This window comes from Idiotropiscis lumnitzeri, chromosome 4 (assembly GCF_059441095.1).
Source record: "Idiotropiscis lumnitzeri isolate Australia: NSW breed Sydney's pygmy pipehorse chromosome 4, RoL_Ilum_1.0, whole genome shotgun sequence".
NCBI lineage: Eukaryota > Metazoa > Chordata > Actinopteri > Syngnathiformes > Syngnathidae > Idiotropiscis > Idiotropiscis lumnitzeri.
In genome coordinates this window covers 4,379,566-4,400,324 of record NC_142394.1, presented here as the reverse complement: position 1 = coordinate 4,400,324, position 20,759 = coordinate 4,379,566, and the positions used below count along the sequence as shown (strand labels likewise).

Here is a 20,759-nt window from a genome sequence, read left to right as displayed (position 1 = left end):
TCTTTTCAGGTCAGAGAGGTCACATTCCACATCTCTAGAGCCAGCCACAGGTAGTGAGCCCATGAAAACAGGGTTTTGATGAAATGCTCCATCTGCAAAGTTGCAACAGTATTCACAGGTGATGCAAATTTTAATTGCAGCAAACCCGTTGGTTACTTATAAAAATGACTTAACTTATGTAACCTATGAAAAACAAACCTTGATAGTTCATTCGGTTTCGGCATTTGGTGCGCGGCAGGCCTTAGATTTTTCTAAGTCCTTGATTTTGGCAACCAGATCAGTTAGTGTGTTTGTGTGTGCGCGCGTGAGCAGCCTGTGTGCATGTGTAAGCGAGATAGATAGAGGGAGAGCAAGGGAGCGCAAGAGAGCGAGATTCAACTCAAACACATTTGCTGTGCAGGGTGAGACTCTGCTGTGTCTGTGAACTGCCAACCCCCTATCATCCTCCTAACACATGGCCTCTGTGAAGTGTGTTTGTGTGTATTTTACTGTTTTTGTCTGTGAGCACGTGTACATTGTGTATGTTGTAAGAGGTAATGACTCGGTTATAAGGAAGCCACAGATCGAGTCCCACTCTAAACTTGTCGCTCTATGTGTGGGCCAGAGAACACAAAATGGGATTTTGTTTTTAATCACATGACATAGATGAGGGGAAGGGATGAACTTGGACGCAGGTGCGTGGGTGAACTGGGAAGAGTGCGTAATCTCTCAATTTTCATACCTCTTTCATCCCACAGCACCAATCTTTCGAAAGGTCCTTAACACACAGAGTCAAGAACACTCTGGGCTAATTGTGAACCAGTGTGCGTGTGTTCTGTGAGTGTGTGTGTGCGTGCGTGTGCGTGCGTGAGTGTGCACGTGTGTGAGATGGTGTGCTAATATATACATGCTGTTGTGATTTAATCAGTCAGGTCCAATTATTTCGGAAGTGACACCATTTTTATGATTTGCAATTGAACAACGACCCCATAACCAACCTGGATTTTAAAAAGCCGAGCATGTAACTAAAGTGATAGCATCTTTGAGTGCAGTTTTTGTCAACGATGACAAAAATATTTCGATAACAAGACGACGATGAGCTAAACGTTGCTCTATGATGACAAAAACATGACGTGAAGTAAATTTTTTCGCTGACAAGACGAGATGGGATGAAATCATTAACATGTGGTCCATCAAACGTTAACATTTTATGACATGCCGTCCTCTTGTACATGTAATCTGTCGTTCAGAAATTGCAATGCTGGTGCAAGCTATCCTCGTTTGGGCACGCCCACTACCGGGACAACACCCAAGGTCGCATGTGCCGCACACCGTCGCACACACCTGCGCACCTAAACACGAACACGTCTGCGCCGCGGTCGTTCGTCTCTGCTCACACACACTGACATGCACGCTTTCCTTCGCCGTACCATGGCGACAGTGACACTCGGTAGGCTACTTGGTTGTGATAACAGCAAGATTTTACAAGTACAGAAGATGTGTTTGATACTGTACTTGTGGTACTGCATTAGAACAAGTCTACTACACGTCTATGTTGTTAAAACATTTTTATTTTATTGATTTATGTTGCTATAAGTGAAAAAAGGCCAAATGGTTCTTGTCTTATTTTGGAGTAATGAGCATTGATTCCATTTATATCACTTTTATCTGTTTGTAATGAATAATCCTTAGTAGTTGATCAGAAAAGCTTTGCTATTGGGTGGAAACCTTGTATGCCTATTTGTAACTGAAACGGACTAAAACCCTTTTGAGTTTTGCTTGACCTCGAATTTACGAAAACTAGACAAAAACTCTTTTGGGGAGTTTATGTCGACTAATACTAGACTAAAACTATCACAAATAGGAATTGACTAAAAGTGATAAAAACCAATAAGCATTTCCATCCAAAAGACTAAGACCAAGACTAAATTTAAAATGCCTGCCAAAAACAACACTGTGTGAGTGCAAACAATACATCCTTATAATTTTCATGGGTATGTCCTGCCTGTAAAACGTCTCACTGAACAAGCAAATGACAACAGAAGCTGCTTGTCAACTTTGTTAACTTTAGGCCCAGGCTACTGGATGTGCATAAACAGATTTAAAATCCAATCTAATCCAGGCTCTTTGAAACTCACATTAATTTTCATGTTTAAATGAGGAACCTACATAGCTTTATAGGAGAAAACAGGTTTAAATTGGGCATCAAAATTACAATATCAGCGAGAATCACAATGCAGTTCTGCTTTGATATGATAAATTTGGACAAAAAAAGTCTTCTCGACTGTTGGCAACATTTGTTGCCAGTCGGTGTTCCTCGGGAACCTTGCACTTTGATGCGATGCCAAACAACACCCACAATAATGAACAGTTAAATATGTATTTATATCAGGAACTAGGCACAGGTGGTTTGGACTCAAATGAACCACTCAAGAGTTGGTGATGGCAAAAAGCATTTAATCCAGGAAAAGGTTGGTAGACGTAAAACACAAACGATCGAGCAGAGGTACAACAGGGGTGAGGCAAAAAGCATCGTCAAAATAAAAAAAAAAAGCCGATACACTATGGTTATGACTATGACAATAAACAAGGCTGGAATGTGACCTGAAGAGAATAGAGGAACTGGCAATGAGAAAAAAGACATAAGCAGGCTTGATTGGGGATGAGAATCGGATGAGGGTAAAACAATCACGGAACAGGTGACAATGAGGAGGATGAGGGCGGTGGGGTGTGAAGTAGAGAGCAGGCTGCAGATCATGACACTTTCTGTGCTCAACTATCTAGACAAAATGCATAATTTTATATTTTACAATGTATTCTTTTAAGTTTTAATCACACGGTGTGCCTTAAAATGTAGTAGAGGTGTGTATGTTGTGCATTTTGTGGCATAGAAAGGCCATTTTTACTCTTGATTGGACTAGCCATATCTTATCTGACTCGTCAGATGTCTTTTAAAAACCCCAAATACAGAGCAACGAATAGGAAACTGTTGCCATGGCAATGGGCAAGTCCTATGGCAGCAGCCAAATAAAAGCTAAAATAAATAAATAAATAAAAATAAATAAATAAATACTGCTACTGGAGTGAGCTTTAAACTTAATGTCAATAAGAAAATTCACAGTTCGTCACTGAAAAGCTAAAAAAAAACGGTGAACATGAAGGGTGGAAAAGGTGACAACTGAGAAAAATCAATCTGGCAGTACACAAAAAAAAAAATTCAACCGAAATGAAATTGAAGGAACACTTAGACATGCTGCGACAATGGTGGTACTTTTATTGTACTCCAGCTCTGCGTAGTTTTTGGCTCTCAAAGTCTGACCTCATGCGATTGCTTTGAATCATTTGCTTTAGATTAGCCCATATCACCTCATCAGTGTTGGGCTGTAACGGTGTTAGATTTGGTGCCAACGTCACTGCTGTCTACATTAAATAGCTTCAGTAGTGAAGGTACTTTTTGTGATCACATAATAGAGTAGAACCTACACAAGTTGATAGTTGGAAAAGTTCTAGGGGAACTCACCCCATCCTTTTATCTTCAACGTTCGCAATAGTATACTAACATTAACGATCAGAAGTTGAACTATTTAATGGATGCCAGAAAGATCGAGCCGCAGAGCCCTATTCTGGTAGATGTGGAGCAAGGTCCAGTGCGTCCAAAATAGTTACTAATCTTTATACTGAGTACAAAGAATGGTTCCAGTATAAACCGGTTCCAACTAGGTAAATGTGCAAGGGTGCAAATAGATACAACACATCTAATCTTATCTAATGTAATTCATTCTAAACCTCAAATGCATCTTTTCCCCGTGACATCACGCATGTATGCACCATTGACTGTGTTTAAGAAGATGCCCACAAATTCAAGTTGTCTGATACTGCACCAGAGTGGGATGGATCACAGCCAACTGTGGAGACAATGGCAGAGGAGGGGATGCAGATGCATACATCTCAAGAAGCCCCAAGACTATACCTGAACACGTTTATGTTGCTTATCATGTCCTTGCTTCATAGATCTATGTTCCAGTGTTGACTGTGGAATCCCAAAAGAAAGCTCCTGCTAACAATCGAGAAGAAAAATTAAGGACTCTTTGAGGAATTTGCCAAAGGTAGAAAAACTAAACTAATCTTCAAAACCTGTCAAGAAATTTTAACAGCTCACATACCACTAGGTAACAACACATTTTAGGCAGCAGTAGAATAAGACCGCGTGTGTGTGCGTGAGTGTGTACATGGTACGTGCATGAGAGAGAGAGAGAGAGAGAGAGAGAGAGAGAGGGAGGGAGGGAGAGAGAGAGAGAGAATTTGGATAGAAAGAGGTAGGACAACTGTAAAGATTGATGAAGTAGAAACATTTAACTGTGAGTACAACTGGGCCCTACATATATTGTCATATGATTAATAATAATAATAATAAAATTAGTATTAGTAGTATTAATAATAATAATAATAATAATAATAATGAGTTGATAAAACATCAGCTTTACAATAAAACCATCTACCGTTGATTCATTCTATATTTTTGGGCCCTGTTAAGTACTCATTGGACTGATGAGGGTGCTTTGTTTTTTCAGAGTCCTGTTGTGGCTATTCTGTGGGAAAAGAAATCATTTACCTCAGTTCCTATCTGGAGAGAAAATTGTTTTAAATCAAACTGTAAACGAGAAGCTTTGCTGACAAATAATATTCCAGCCATTTTGTCCGTTCTTACCAGCCGCTTCCCAAGTCCTGTTCCACATAAAACTGCGTCACTGTCACTGATGGTGTAGTGGTACATTCGCCTGATTTGTGTGCGAGCAGCGTGGGTTCAGTTCCTGCTCAGTGACAGTGTCTATGTCTGCCCTGTGACTGGCTGGCGACCAGTTCAGGGTGTAGTGCGCTTTTCGTAAAAACAGAGAAAACAAATAAAGTACATGTCCCAAACAAAATATCTAAATACGTGGAAACACTTTGCACGTACGAGTTTAAAATGTTGCTGGACACACAGACGACTTAAATTGTAATGTATTAATGGGTATCTGTCAGACATGTATGTCTTTAATTCCTGATCATAAAACGGCCACAAGAGGGCGTTTGATACTGGCAACCAATTTTATATCCACATTAATAGTGGCTGAAGCAATTTTAGTCCATTGACCAGCAGCTGTGTAATATTTATAAAACCCTGAATATAACACTCAAAACTGTGGTGTTTTTCGTTCTTTTGCAGAAGGGAATGCAAAGAGTAATGCACATTTATCGTGGTTGTTTGTTTTCTGGATTATTCCGTCGCAACATATTTAATGATGATTTTTCAGTTTTTTTTTTGTGTGTTTGTTTGTAAAAATGGGCATCAGAAAAGAAAGTACATCTTTATTCACTGTCTAAACAAAACCAATATACTGTACTGAATTACTTGCTGTATTGTAGTCCTTAAAAGAGTACAAGTGCCTGTTTATGTCAATGTCGTAAATATTCAACTCTTAACCAAAGCAAATGGCATTCAATCCGATAAAAGATCATTTTTATTTTTTTGCTGATACCCATAAAGACGCCCTTGATTGGCCTATCACAAAGACCAAGCAGGGACTTTTTAGTTATTGATTATGGTGACTTATTGTTGTCTGCCCTTAAATAGATAGCTCTGACTTTGCAAAGGATCACTGAAAAACACATTTGGGTATCCATGGACTGACCCATTGATCCAATTTAAAGGTGATTGGGTTGTGCTATTGATTGCAAAAGTCTGGACAGGTGTACCACTGTGCAGTGGACAAAACCTTTCGTGCATCAAGAGCGAGCGATAGGCACCAAATAGGCCTCAGTAGCCTACTTGATATGTTGACATGATCAGCAGTATGCAATCAGCAGGATCTCATCATTTTACTTCAGCAAAATAAAGGGTTCAGAAAATAATTTGAAACTGAATAAATGCCAGCTTCTCTTTAAATCTGGTCAAAGTGACACAATATAGTCAGATACTTCTCTGATGACGAGTCTGCGCTGAGCATTAAGCATCTAATGTGACACTTTTCACAATCAGGGGTTAAAGACTACTATATAGATTTACTCATCTATTCTCTTCCCTCCTATCTGACTGCCTGCAAAACAAAGTCAAGCTATTAAAGCGAGTATTGAGTGGAGACAAAATGGTTTGAAGAGAAATATTGACATGAGTGTAGCCATTTTTGTTTGCTTTTTTCCCCCTGCTGTTTTTAAATTAGAATCCATTCCTTTGTTTGGCATCCACACTGTGACTGAACAGCAAGGATGACTTCATGGATTTATATGAGCGAAATGCCACCGGTCACCCAAGGACTGCTTGGTGGGACTATATTCTGCACTGTGGAAAGGACAGTTGGAGAAAGAGTCATTTTCATATCTAATACGCAAGGGCGACACACAAGAGTGAACTATGCTGATAGTGTTGCAGTCAAGAAAATGACCAGCTGGGTATTCCATGAGGACTGGATGTGGATGCTGCATCCAGTTACAAATTGATGCGACTCTCACATTACTATTTCCACTAATATATCTTGGAGATGATGACTGGACTCCAAGGAAACTGTTTGTGCCCTTTCCATTGGAAAAATGGTGCACTTTTTTTCTTAGCAGATGACGCAACAAGACAGATAGTTTGCCAATACAATTTTGGGTAAATCTTTAAAAAACTGGATGGGGGCATTTGGAGTGACCACTTCCAGTGTGGGAGCCTAAAAAAGACACAGGAGAGTCGCATTTATTGGGCAGACAACACGAAACTGCCCAAGCATTGAGTAACCAAATAATATGCCAGCAGTAGCAGATGTACAAAACCTTTGATGACATCCACAACACAACAAGTACGGTATATATGCGGGGGAGGCGGGAGTATTGAGACATCTGGCCAAGTGTTTATGGCTTGTCATGGCTGGAAATGGTCCAAAGTTGGCCCCTTTGATGCGTTTACTCTTCTGGGAGGACTCAATATTATGGAGCTTTTTGCATATTTTGTCCATTAATCAAGAATCTGAATCTGTGAGGTCAGAGGCTGTACAAGAGAGCCTGCTTCACAATGCACATTTTCGTTGACCTCAAAGACTTTGGATGGGGTGAGGTCAAGGCCAAAAATGTCTTGCCTTATGACCTGCCTTATGCTTGGATGAAGAATTAAAGATTCAAGGAGATCTAAGGCGTATTTACCAAATCCCTAACCAATTACGTAAATAAAAAAAAAAAGTCACGTTGTACATATCGTTGTGTTAAGTATCATGCATTGCTTTACTTCTGGCCTATTTCAAATAAACGGGACAGCACAAGCACGAAGCGATGCAAAGCCACACCTCGCCACACTTTGTGGGGCCCCGCAGCACTGGGCTCCATTCGATGAAACAACATGGGGCACAGATCGATATGGATTAAAACTCTGTGTGGAGCTACTTATTGACTCCTCCTCTATGCTGTCTGAAGCTGAATGTGTTCAACAATTATCATTGATTACAGAATTTTAACCTTTAACAACATAGAGGAAAAGTGGAGTCTGGTTGGTAAACCAGTGTGAACTGAAGGCCATTACAAACTTAAAAAAAAAAAAGAGCTCCACCGCACCTTCTTGTGCCACCTATGGGGCAGACATATCAAGCTACTTAGAATGCTGCTTGGTGGGGGAGCTGGAATCTGAGTCGCATTCCACCTGCCACACCTCAACCGAGACACACACATACAGCGAGAGGCCTGGCGTTATAGGTCTCAATCCCCCTGGCAGTGCTGGACTCCCCATAGTGCTCGGTAGGATTTCAGAGATAATCCAGGCGCTCGCAGACAGTCACTGAATGTTAATCCGCAGCCATCGCTTTAACTGTGCTGTTAAATCTCAATCGTACTCACAATCATTCCTCCTCCTTATAGCCGCCCACCCCCACCCCTTTATCCATTACTCTCCTTCCGATGGCTGAGTCTACTAAAATCATGCCCACACCACTTGATCCTCTTTCTATCATCTGATTTTTAACGCTATCCTTTCTCTTCATCCCTGATTTTCTTGGAAGCTATAAAACCTCAGCCTTACTCTCTCTCAGTTTTCTCTCACGACTCAACCCACTATCAACTGAGCAACGATCCTCTCATTTTCAAGAAAAAACACATATCTGTCTGTCATCCTTATTCTGCAGGAAACAATAAAAACAGCCCGCACACCTTTTTTGAAAGAAAAAAAAACACATTTGATTATCTTGTATTAATGATGAAACCGATTCTAATTTATTTTTATTTGCCTTTCAGAGCAATAACATGGAACTGTTCCTTCTGAAAATTACAAAAACAACCTCTTAATTTAAATTCAGACAAAATAATACAGTGCGTAAAAAGTTGCTGCACTCTCCGTGCATCTCAGTATTCATGTGAACACTTTTTAATCAAAGTGTTTTTAATAATTATTTGAACAATGCATTCTCCCTCTCTCTTGAAAAATTTAATCTAATTAATCAGACAGAGGCTTTGTAATTCATGAATCTTGATTCAACCATCCATCCATCCATTATCCAAATAGTCCACCTGACTCAACACACACGCACAGACACACACGCACACGCACAGAACATGCAAACTCCACACAGGAAGGCCGAAGCCGGAATCAAACCCACGAGATCTGCACTGTGAGGCCATCGTCCTAAACAGTCGGTCCACCGTGCCGCCCGTCGTTGCCATCTATCTATTATTATTTCCACGATCTACAGCGGAGCGTTGTCGTGCCTGTGTTTCACCAAGTCTACATAACTGCTAGTAATTTCACTTCAGCAAACAAACAGAGCCAGGCAGTCTCATGGGTCGTTTTTTGGTTCCGTGCAAAGTCTAGTCGATCTGTGCGCATGGGTGGCGTTTTCTTTCTTTTTGTATTTTTCTTGTCTATGCGCCGGTAGAATTGGGCGTAAAGGGCCATTTGCGCCTTTGTGCGCCGTTGAGGGATGACTATAGTGTATTCCTGGCCAACCCTAGTGGCATCCATTATTTGCCTCAAAACCAGGACAGACGGAGGCGCAGTACGCACGGGTACACCCCGTTTGGCATTGCCGAAACAGAAAGTGATCGCATGACATTGGCAAGTAAACAGCAAAATCACCTCTTGCAGATGATGTAATCAGCCGTGTATGTGATCAAGGCAATTGGAAACCGCCTTGCACTTCTGATTGTGCGTCTTTGTGTGTTCGTATGTGTGTGTGTGTGTGTGTGGGACCCATTGTCCCTTACACACTATGAAACAAGCCAAATATATAATCCGTTGAATTGTGTTTTTCTTGTTCTTCACTGAAGTCTCTGCCTGATGACCATTTCTCATTGTTAAAGAAATTACGTTTGTCATGTTATCAAGTTTCAAAAGCGATGCTTACAGGTCAATAGAAGGTCACAAAAACATGTATCTCACTTTGGTTCAGAATTAACAGAAGTGGCAGTTCCATAAAATGCCACAAAGCGTGTGCATTTCTTAAATCGGTTAGAGAGGAAACCAGTCAGCTCAAAACTTAGCAGAAGTGTGAACCAAAAGATGTCTTGTAAGCTGAAACCGTTAGAATAACAGGAAGCGCGTGGATGGGGGTGATAAAGTCAGTGTACATGTTTTCCATTTTGTATGAGTTTGCATATTCAAATTGCTTTGCTGTGTTGCAATAAACAAAACGCACGGGGAGCAGGAGAGCTTTTATTATTTCTCTGCTCCTCGCGAGTGACAAAGACAATCTTAGCTCGTTGATACATTTGTGCAGGTTTGTCTAGTTGTTTTACAGAAACTTCTCTGACACTCGTGAGGAATTTGCCTTAATAAATGTTATATTATAAAGCTTTAGTTAATTATTGTTGTAATTAGTGAGGTATTGTTGCGCAAGATCTATATTTGCAAATTGACTTTCTTTTTTTTCACTGAAGTAATTATTTGGAGGGCTACTCTGTGCATTTGCTTGAGTCACATTATTCGAAAGAGGACTCTTTACTAGTACAATATTTGGATACTCTTCCCACGTCTAATCAGTCAACTGTAAAACAAACATCCTTTCTGAAATACGCAGTACTTTCCTCCGTGAGGCATCTGAACAAAATGTAATGGCGTAATGTCAAGAGTGGTGGAGAGATGTGAATTTTATGACAATTATAACAAAATGAGCAATTACCATTTCCAAAAAGGCTTTTCAACAGACTGGAGGATGATGCTATATTCACATTTGGAACCCAGATAAAAGCTATTACACGCTGTGCAACAGGCTCTATTATCCAGGTATCAACTATATAAACAGACAAAAGCAGTCAATTACAGAGGCACAACATCACAGGAGAGACAACCACATAATAAACACAGATAAACCCGGGGTTGGCTGGGTGTTTTAAGAGAGACTATAAGCAGTCATGACTTACTGATCACATAGTCTCCAAATGGATCCTCATTCTCCTCATCATCTAGATAAGCTGGAGGGGAAGGAATGGGGGGAGAAAAAGAAGTGGAAAAAAAACCGAAAAACATTAAGAGGAATCAAGACAATGGATGAAGCAGCATGGGTAAAAATAATGCAAATAAAATTGCAAATGAACAACATAAAGAATGCTCAACCAAACGTGTTTAAATGGGATTGACACAGATCAGCCTAGACAGTCTTTTTCATGTACACAAATAAAGTACACTATCTGTGCTACAATGCGAGCAAAACTCTGACCAATAAAATTTGCTTTTAAGTACCATGCAGAGGTAAATACGATCACTCATAATTGACTGGAGGTTTCTCCTTTTTCTTTTCTCGCGCAGTCTCCCATCCTTTTGCTCTCTGATATATCTGATGATGACATGAGAGGCCATTAAAGCCCACTAAATGTTCCATTACAGTGGCGGCGTAGTTGTCAGCGAGTTAAAAGTCGGGCGACAATGACATATCACTAGACTGGGGACTGCATTTACCTGATGATTATCTCTTCTTCATGCTGCCAATTATGCGCAATAAACTACTGTAATGTTTGACATTGTTCATTTTGACAACATTTTCAAACTGCCTCTGATCCGATTGTACTTTTCCCTTCCTTTTTGTTCTCAATTAAATTGCCTGTCACCAATATACAAACATCCACCCTCCTTTGTCATAAATCAGAAATTCTGTCGCTGTTAGATGTCCCATGGTCAGCTGTCAATAGTAGTTTTGCAAGGCATTTAGAAAGCACATAAACTCAGAGAGAGATCAGTGAGCACCGAGGGACATACAGCGGAGCGTAAAAGTCACCACCATTCTGCTGACTCAATAAATTAGGAGTTCCTAACTTCCTCCAGGATTAACTTCTGAAAACAAAGTGCAGTAGTAGTTTCGTGGCAAGGCTTTCTAAAGCCTGCTTTGTGATAGCCGTATATGACCGAGCTTATTGTTTGGGTTTGATGGAGTGGTGCATTGTCACAGGACTGTGTGGCAGTCGGAACATATTGTGGGCAATTACTAGTGCTCCTGACTTTGTTGGATATCAGGAGAATATAACTTTCCTGACTTAAATTCAAACGTAAGGATTAGTGAAGGAGGGATAAGGCTATGGTATTGTTTTTTGGTCTCAAAAATAACAATGCTTCGGATGAGACTATTGATGCGTACCCAGCTAAACTGGTCCTGAGGTGGAATTTATAAAAACAGTCTTTGTGAAATTATTTCAATTGAATTAGACTAAATGAACATTATTTTGAACCATCCTCCTCTCTGAAGTTGTCTCTGTTAATTAAATCAAACCAATGTAGCGCTGTGTAGGATATATATATATATATATATATATATATATATATATATATATATATATATTAGTGCTGTCAAGTGATTCATTTTTTAACTAATTAATCACAAAAAATCCATGATTAATTGTGAAAAATCACATTTTTCAACGACTATTTTTTGCAAAGCTTATAACAGATATTTACTTGAATAATATCTTGGAATTGATGCAAAATCACCAAATATGAAGTATATATAATTCAAAGACTGTTCTAATAGCTTTCTTGGATTATTGAATATGATCTAAATGGAGACATCTTTGCAGACATTTATTTTCAAAACATTTCTCAAACCTGCCCACAAGCGCCACACTCCAGCAGTGTTGGTTGTTGTCACTCAGTGACAGTGTCTGTGTCTGGCTGGTGACCAGTTTAGGGTGGACTCTACCTTTGACCCCAAGTCAGCTGGCATAGGCTCCGGCATGACTCCTTCTTGTGAGTGGCTCAAACTCAGGCTTAAGTCTTTTGGGAGCTCATTATTACATTGCTGAATAGATGACGTTGCAATCTTTTTTATTTGTGAGGTTTCAAAAATGTTACACGAGCAGAAAAGATATGATCTACCCGTCGCCTGTCATTTTGCTTGCACTCATTGTGGGTGTGCACAGCTGTTCCATTCGCTCCTGACTTTCAGGCACGTTATCAAAAGACATCAAATCAGCCATCGCAATTCATCTCAGGTTTGATCAGTCACATTGAATGTTAAATTGACATATCTTTATATGCTCCTCCTAGAATGAGCAAAGTGAAGTTTACTGCACTTAAGTGCGTTTGGTAGACGCAATCCGAGGAACGCTCAATGTCTAGATCAGCTTTGCCCCTGTTTTTTGCATAAACAATCAGTTAATAAAACAGGCCCAAAGCAGTCAGGCTAAACTTTTAAATTCTAAAAATATTGGATAAAGAAATAGTTCCTCCTCAAAATAAAATTTTGACTACTGTTACTGCATACTCAACAGAAATTATCTGCAATAAAAACCTTGCCTGGGTCATATGAATAAATCATTTAAAAGAGCATCGGATTGACGGTCCATGCTGAAACTTGGTCATTCACACCACCTACAGGAAAAAAACAACAGCCTGGAAAATATCTGTGTATATCTAAAGTGTAGGATGGGTAAGCCTTGTGATCAGTATTCTGAGTACGGATCCTGACCGCAGGAGATATAAAGACCTTTGACTTCACCTTAAGACCGACATACAGGCATGCTGCATTCCTGTGTATGTCCGTTTACCGCACTTCTTGCAACACGTCGGAAAAGTCCTTGAACCATGTGTAGTACGTAGGCACATACACATACGCGAGCATCCACACACAGGCGCGTGCGTGGTTGCGCAAGCCAGCTGTCAGTGCTGTTCTCACGCGCCATTCATCACAAGCTACTAATTCTGTTAGACCATTGTCGAGGCGTTCGAACCCCGCGTTGTTTTCTGAAAACTCATTCAGACTCTAATGCGTCAACCTTTCCAACACACATGCTGATTCACGCTCACTACAACCACCCTACAAGATACACACGCACACACACCCCGGCAGAGATCCTCAAGGGACAGTGTTGGTCTTGACGGATTCCATCAATCCAACATAATCAGTGCTCCTTGAATTTGACGGACAGTTAGCACAGTGAACTACGTTTCAGTTGGACAGATGGGCGGGTAAGCTGAAGTTTATCTCAGCTGAATTTGACAAAATGTAAAGAGCCGAAACTGGTCACAAGAAAATCACACAGTCATACTTCACTTTTCCTAACGTACACTGTACAGTACACTCAAACATTGTAGACTGGGTATGTTTTTCCAGACTATGGGTGGACCCCCACAGGAACCCCAGAGAAAAAAAAAACTTTCACCACAATGAAAAATGACAAGTTTTAGCTTGCCAGGAAGTAAGCAATGACGGGGAATCGGGTAACTAAGTATGCTCAGATGGAAGAAGGGTTAAAGAGAAAGGCCAGACTAAATTTAGCGCCACCTTTTCATTCTGTAATTATGAGATTAATACATCCCGTCACACACGTCACAAAGCAGGCCTGTGATTTATTATCTTGTTGAGCAGATGGAAAGATTGAGCCAGAAAGGGAAGACAGAGAGAAATATTGTCTGAAGGCAGCTAATCAGCATGCCAGTGTGATTAGGCCAGCCCGGACCAAAGCGTATGCAACCAGAACGGGTGTCTTTGTTTGTAAACCCAGCCAGCAATAAAGCAAGATTTATTAGTATCAAGCAACTGGGTGGCATTGTGTGGCAGCTAGCACCCTGACATTGAACCATCCAGTTTCAAATTTGAAGGCAGTGGTTGAAAGGGAAATTAAAGGAAGGCTTCATTAATTTTACTTCTGCGGCTTGATTGTTAGTAATTAAGTAGTTGAGCTTGGAAAATGCAGAAAAAAAAATACACCTCTACATTGATATATTTCACTTTTATGGCAACGTTTTTATACACACGGTACATTCATGGTGGGTTCAATTACGAGCAATTTACTGCTGGACAATAGACAGACTTTGGATGAGTAGAACATAGAGAAAAATAGTGCAGGGCAAAGATTTGCAAGGAGTCGACCAGAAACACCAAAAAACGTGCACGCTGGCAAGTTATTTTACGATTTATTTTACAAAAAATGTACTTACGCTATCTTAAAGTATACCTGTGAAGGTCAGAAAGATAATTAGATATGATTTATCAAGAAAAACTGAATCCAAATATATTTTTTGACAAATTCGGGCAAATCTCAGTCATTCTTGCAATTTCCCAGACTCAAAAATGATGGCAGGTCCATCAATCCAACTCTGATGACGCCTGTTTCGCTGACTCTGTGCCAAACGAAGCCGGTGCTGCAGTACATAATAAATAATGAGCCATCGCATGCGAAGGCGAAAGACGGTCTGTGACTCGGGTCAGGTTACATCCTTTCCGTTTAAATAAATAAATAAACAAATATCAGCATCTGGATACCACGTTCATGGCCGTCTAACCAGCCATGTCGGTCGCGGGACGTCTCGCTGTCGGATGACGAAATGGGTGCTTGCTCGCGGCCTACCTGGCAGTGGACTTTTTATGTATTTTTTATTTTGAGACAGCTTATTAGGGTCACCTCGCGAGGGGAAAAATCAGAACAGATAAGATGCACATCTATATTTGGAATATCACTCAATAGCAACTAGTGCGTGCAAGGGTTGGGGCCCAGTCAATACTTGTCATTACATTAGTTCCTAACATGGCGCCGTGCATTAAAATTATCCATGGGGATTATTTGAGCATATACAAGACGGGACAGAAAAATGGGAACACCAGATATTTATCCAACTTTACAATATTACTCCATTTCTCCATTAATGCTCTGAAATTGGCCGCCAGAAGTGCACTAAGTTTTGTTGAGCCCTCGTTGGGCCTAAGAACAGGCAGGCATGTGTAACCCAGTAGAGAAAACGCCATTTCATTTTGAAAAAACATTTATTGTGTTAAGAGGAAGTGTATATCTCTCGTCTACTTGATTTCCTGTTTGGAGTGTCATTCATCTGATTATGACTTTCTGATTCGTCAAAGTCAAGTTGTCCCGCCTTCTCGAGACGCTATCTCGAGATTAGCTGTGTATATCGTTCTTTTCCGCCTGGACGCCCTACTGAAAGGTTGCGTGACGATATCTAATGCTAATGTGCCTTTCGGTGAGTGAAATACTTAGTGAAGTTGATATAAATGTGACCAATAATAAAATGTTAATTGGGAAATGTTTTATCTTAAGTGTGGATACCAGTGAGAACTGAGGGTCTGTGACAAATCGACCGTGTTCGTACTTGAACGTCGTCTTGGTGAGTCGCCATGCACTTGCTATGGACTGTCGTAAAAACGTTTATGTGAGGCTAACGCTAAGCTAACGTTAAGCTAATGCTAATCGCGAGTGGAAATGTACTGCTTGTTTACAGTGAAAGAGTTGATTTGACTTGTTTTAAGGTCTTTCTAAAGCAAGGTTTATGTTGACAAACAAATGTATAACTGCTCATTTTGATGTAATATGTGTTAAAAGTGAAATGTTGAATTGACTCAGTTATGTTTGTTATACAATTATTTCTTTATTGAAGTGATTGATATGTAAACCATAAAACATGGTTATTGAGAAATTGGACATATTGAGAAATGTGTTTATTGTTAGCTCATGAGTTCATTTCATGTGTTACAATGACAATTTGGAAAACATGCATGTAAATTAATAACTGTTATAAATGTGATATTTAGATGCAGTATTTATGATAATTGAAAACTATAGAGCTATAGCGACTGATGATACTGGAAACTGATAATAGACTTATTAGCTGCATACAATAATTTCATTATTGTTATGCAGGCTGGGTTTTTTGTCTTGGCATTAAACCAAGATCCGAAACTGAATGGATTCTCCTTTGATGGAGATGGCGAGCCTGAGCCCAGAACCACATCTGCGATAAAGGAACCACAGTCTTCACCAACTTCTTTGTGAACATCACGTGGTAACACACCTAATTACCACCACGACAAGACTTTTTTCCCCCAAGACTACCGGAAAGAACATTGACTGACTTAAACAAAATATAACTGAGCTCAGTAGGACTTTGGGATTATTATTTCTAATTTTTGGGATTTGTGATTTATTTTATGTATATGATGCCGGCTGTGAATTTGTAAATAATTGTTTTGTTTTCCATGTTAATACAGTTATTGTTGTCGCTCATTTCTGCCTCCAGCTATTTCATTCACACACCTATCAATTATCACTATTGTAGCCTTCGAGAATCTAGAGTCTGGTCCAATTTATTAAATATCAAACTAACACTATCTTTAAGTAATCGGGGGTTACACATGCATGTGTGGGCAGAGTCAAGGAGTGATTTACAGTTGGACATGTCTTGATTTGAACCACTGAGGCTATCCAGTGCTGCATCTGTCACATCAAAAGTCGAATTTCATTCAATAGACTTAATTCTTAGTATTGGCAGGAAGCAATATGGTTGTCGAGTCTAGTCCAAAGTTGACAGAAGTGACGGTTATTTAGTGACGTGTTTAAGGAACATGGTGGTCAGCTCTAATAATAGAGATATAATAATAGTGATATAAATATTCACATTTTCATGCAGCAAACACATGCATATGTGAAGTATCTGTTTAAATAAGTCGAGTTTTGTTATTCCATTGATTTAAAAAACCTAGTGTGAAGTCAGTTCGGAAAATGCCAATTGAAATCTTTTTGTGTTACAAGTAACGTAATTACGCCTCATAAAAATAATGAAGCATGAAAATAAAAACATTTTTTTGTTTTTTGTAATAATTTTCCTCAAGTGAGATTCTGCAGAGCGACAAACCCGGAAGTGTAACGTCATTCCAAAGCAACTATGGCAGAGCTCACATAGCAAGTGTATTAAGTCAGTCAGAAATTGTCACACAAAGTGAAATCTCAAACGTATCTGAGGGGATCCAGGTATTTGAAGAGTTGGAGAAAGAGAAGCTTGTTGGAATTATGAACGGTGGACCTTATATATATATATATATATATATATATATATATATATATATATGAGCCAGATGCACAGGAAACTGAAAATATTGTGCGACTGTCAAATCAGCCTCTGGTAGGACAATACGCACAGGCAGGACATTTTGGCAGAACACCGGAGATGGAGTGGAGACTAAACTCATTGAGACTGGAAAAATGCTAGGATATAAATAGGCTGGGGTTATTAACTTTGTGTTATTGTTTTAATTTCACTGCTGTGTCGTGCTGTAAATGACGCACGTTGAGATTATTCTGCTAGTACTGAGACCACCTGTTATAGTGGGTTGGTTTCCTACGTTGTCATTGGAGAGGTATTTAAGATATATATACACACTTGCTGTTCAACTTTCTACTTAACACCCGCCGCTCGTTCTCCTCGGCTTCTTGTTCACACAACAGTCACCACTCGCTCTCGCGACGAGACGTTCTACGAATTACGTCATTCCCGACGAATACCGGAGATTGTAGAACAAAAGCATTTTCTTTGGTAGGTCGTTGGTATGGGTTTAACTATGAATCTAGGATGTTTGCGTTAAAAAAAAAAAACTAACGTGAGTATTCTTAAAATAGATTTCTTACTCAAAATACCGTGGGTCAAGTTGACTTCAGACTTTGTCTTTTAAGCAATCAAGGTAGGATGTGAGGATGTGGGAGTGATATAGAAGGATAAAAGACAAATACTGTCAAGATAAAATGAGAAGTGGCAGATATACAAGCAGCAGCACCATATTTATTTATTTTAAACCCATTTGCCGCAGTCGCCAAACAAAAGCCACTGATAATTAAAAGCTTAGTATCTGCCTGTTAGCTTTTCTAATTAGAGGACAGAGATTGTGCAGCTTAATCAGCCGTATTATGTAAAAAGAATAAATACATTTAAAAAAAAAAAGACAACTGGAAACACTGGCAATAAATGTCTGAATTCACAATGGATAAATAGACTAAAGCATTTAAATATTATGTGTGTAGTAATCTTTTCAAAACATATTTCTATCTTCCCATCAGTTATTGAATACAACATGCGCTTGTGTATATGATGTCCCCACAAAAATCAGCCACCAAAGACTGATTTTCATTTGTACTTATGAATTATGCGCTGCCCTTGATCTGCTGATTGTTACCTTCTTTGTCAGTTAGTTCAACTCGAGAACGTAGTACGGAGCAAACTGACGGCTGCATTCAGCATCTTCAACTTGTACTTTGGTATATAGCTTCTTTCAAAAAGAATGGAAGTACATTATAGATAAATAGACAATTGTCACGCATTAAACTGTAAACTTTGTTCCATTCTTGACAGTGGCCCTTACACATACAAACTGTGGACACATTTGGCTTCTGTGGCTTTTTACATGACACACCTTGTTCTCACGTTGGAGTTTACATATTACAGAAATGGCTATCATGATAACCATGTTCGTAAATTGCAGTATTATCTATATTGTGTTTTGTATTTTATTTGTTTTAAAAATTCTCTGAAGTACAGTAAACAGCAAATGCTTACGTTTGCGCTGGAAGCAAATGAAACAAAAGCGCATGAATCTTGTTTTGCTTTTTAGAACATACTTACTAGTATGGAAGTAGTTACCGGTTCTTAGCTTCAGGAATAATTACACATGAGCACAAAGTATATTACAAATTCCTGGGTGACGATTTCCAACACCGTATTGTGTCAGACATACACGATAACATATTATATTTGGTGACGTGATGACACATGTCAATATGGTGGTGGTGTGTTATATATTAAAAAATAATTGTTAAATTGATTTTTTAATCAATTTTAATGTTAAATGAACATTTATTACCACAAACAACAGAACATAATTACTGAAAATTGGAACCGTTGAGTACCGGTATCAGATCCCAGGTCCCCCCGAGAATCAAATGTGAAAGATACCAATGGTCATCTTACGTACGTGTTTATTTAACCCATTTTTTTGCCCACAAGACAGAGAGAAACAGATGGAGGAAAAATAATTTCCCAGGACATTTGACTTTTTCCCCCATATTCGATGTATTTTCCATGACTGGTGTTTAGAAGGATTTACATTTTGAGCGAACACTCTTATTTGAACCTGCCTATTGGTCTCCAAAAAAACATTTTACTTTCATGAGGGAACCTGACTTTCTGTCTGCACACATGCACATGCAACCACACACAAACACACACCCACACACACGTAGGCACGGACGTAGTTAGCTGGACAATAGCAGCACTATGGCCTTCAAAATTGATACGCACGCATTGCATCAGCATGTTTCTCTCATTCCAATCCAAAACGACAGTGGCATCTCGACTGTCTGACCACCTGTAACATTTCCGAGTTTGAAAAAAAACTTCAGATAAATCTTATAAAGAACCTTGATTAAAAAGTGAATGCAGCAAAAAAAAAATGAATAAAACTAATGACAATGTGTTGGTATTGAGTAGAAAGTTAACAAACGTTACATATCTTGGTGAAAGCAACCAACATCACTTTCACTCTCAATTGCGAGAAGTAACAGACAGCTTGCTCCACTGGTGCTCCAAAGAAGAGGTGAGAGGGGTGAAGTTGGTCAAACCTTTTTTCTTGCTTGTTATAACAAACACGTTAAAAAGAAATAGTACACAGTATACTTAATATCGCTACAATCTGTGAATGCTAGACCAAGGGTGGGCAATTCTGGTCCTTGATAACCGCTACGTTATGTTTTCGATGTTTCCTTCTTTCAAAACACCTGATTCAAATGATCAGCTCATTATCAGGCTCTGCAGAAGCCTGATAACGATCCTGATCATTTGAATGAAGTGTGCTCGAGGAGGGAAACATCTAAAACATGCAGGAAGGTGGCTCTCAAGAAAAGGATTTGCCCAACCTTGGGCTTGAAACATCCATGTCATAAACAATTTATATATTGCAGCTGGCAAAGAATTATGAAAAATAAAAATGTGTGAATCCAATATTTTTGTTTGGCAGGTTTTTGGGGCCTATATTGATTCATCTAATGTGTATTTTTGAACAGTTATTTTGGCAGAATATATGTGAAACTTTGAGAGCAATGTAAAACTGAATTACATTCAGCCTTGTTTTCAATTTAAGCTAAATGCAGGGCATATTATTATGGATGGACCCTGGTACGCACGCAAAAAGCAGTGGACTGTGGAGCACAGCTGTAAAATGTGCCCTGGGCATCAGGTGTAAATCAATGTCAAAGCGAGGCCTTATTTCATCTGATGCGTGTTTTAATAATTTTTTTTCTCCTGATCAATGCTGCTTGAATGGGGCCATCATTCGCAACTGTGGGGAATTTACAAGCTCTCCTTTCTCTTGCTTGTGTTTCCAGACGGACATTTTATGAGGCAGTGCAGAGTATGACAGTAAATCTCTGGCTCGACTTTGGCAAAATGAAATCTCCTGATGCTGCTCTTCACACCCATATTTGTTTGTCTCACTATGGTGCTTTCCACAAATTGAACTTCTATCAGCTCTGCCAAGTCAACGTTCGAGTCGCTTTATTTTAATAGTCTCTGGAAGGTGCTATAA

General features: G+C 39.4%; 1 protein-coding gene across 10 annotated transcripts in view; it reads right to left on the bottom strand.

Moving 5' to 3' along the window:
• Positions 1-20,759, bottom strand: part of LOC148337869 (teneurin-2-like) — a 207,676-nt gene that overhangs the window by 111,981 nt on the left and 74,936 nt on the right. For 5 of the 10 annotated variants that reach the window (XM_088294607.1, XM_088294609.1, XM_088294608.1 and 2 more), the window contains one exon: positions 10,336-10,386. The exons of the other annotated variants lie outside the window; for them this stretch is intronic. In XM_088294607.1, coding sequence (XP_088150733.1) covers positions 10,336-10,386 — 51 coding nt within the window. The remainder of the gene's footprint in view (positions 1-10,335; positions 10,387-20,759) is intronic. 10 annotated transcript variants of the gene reach the window in all.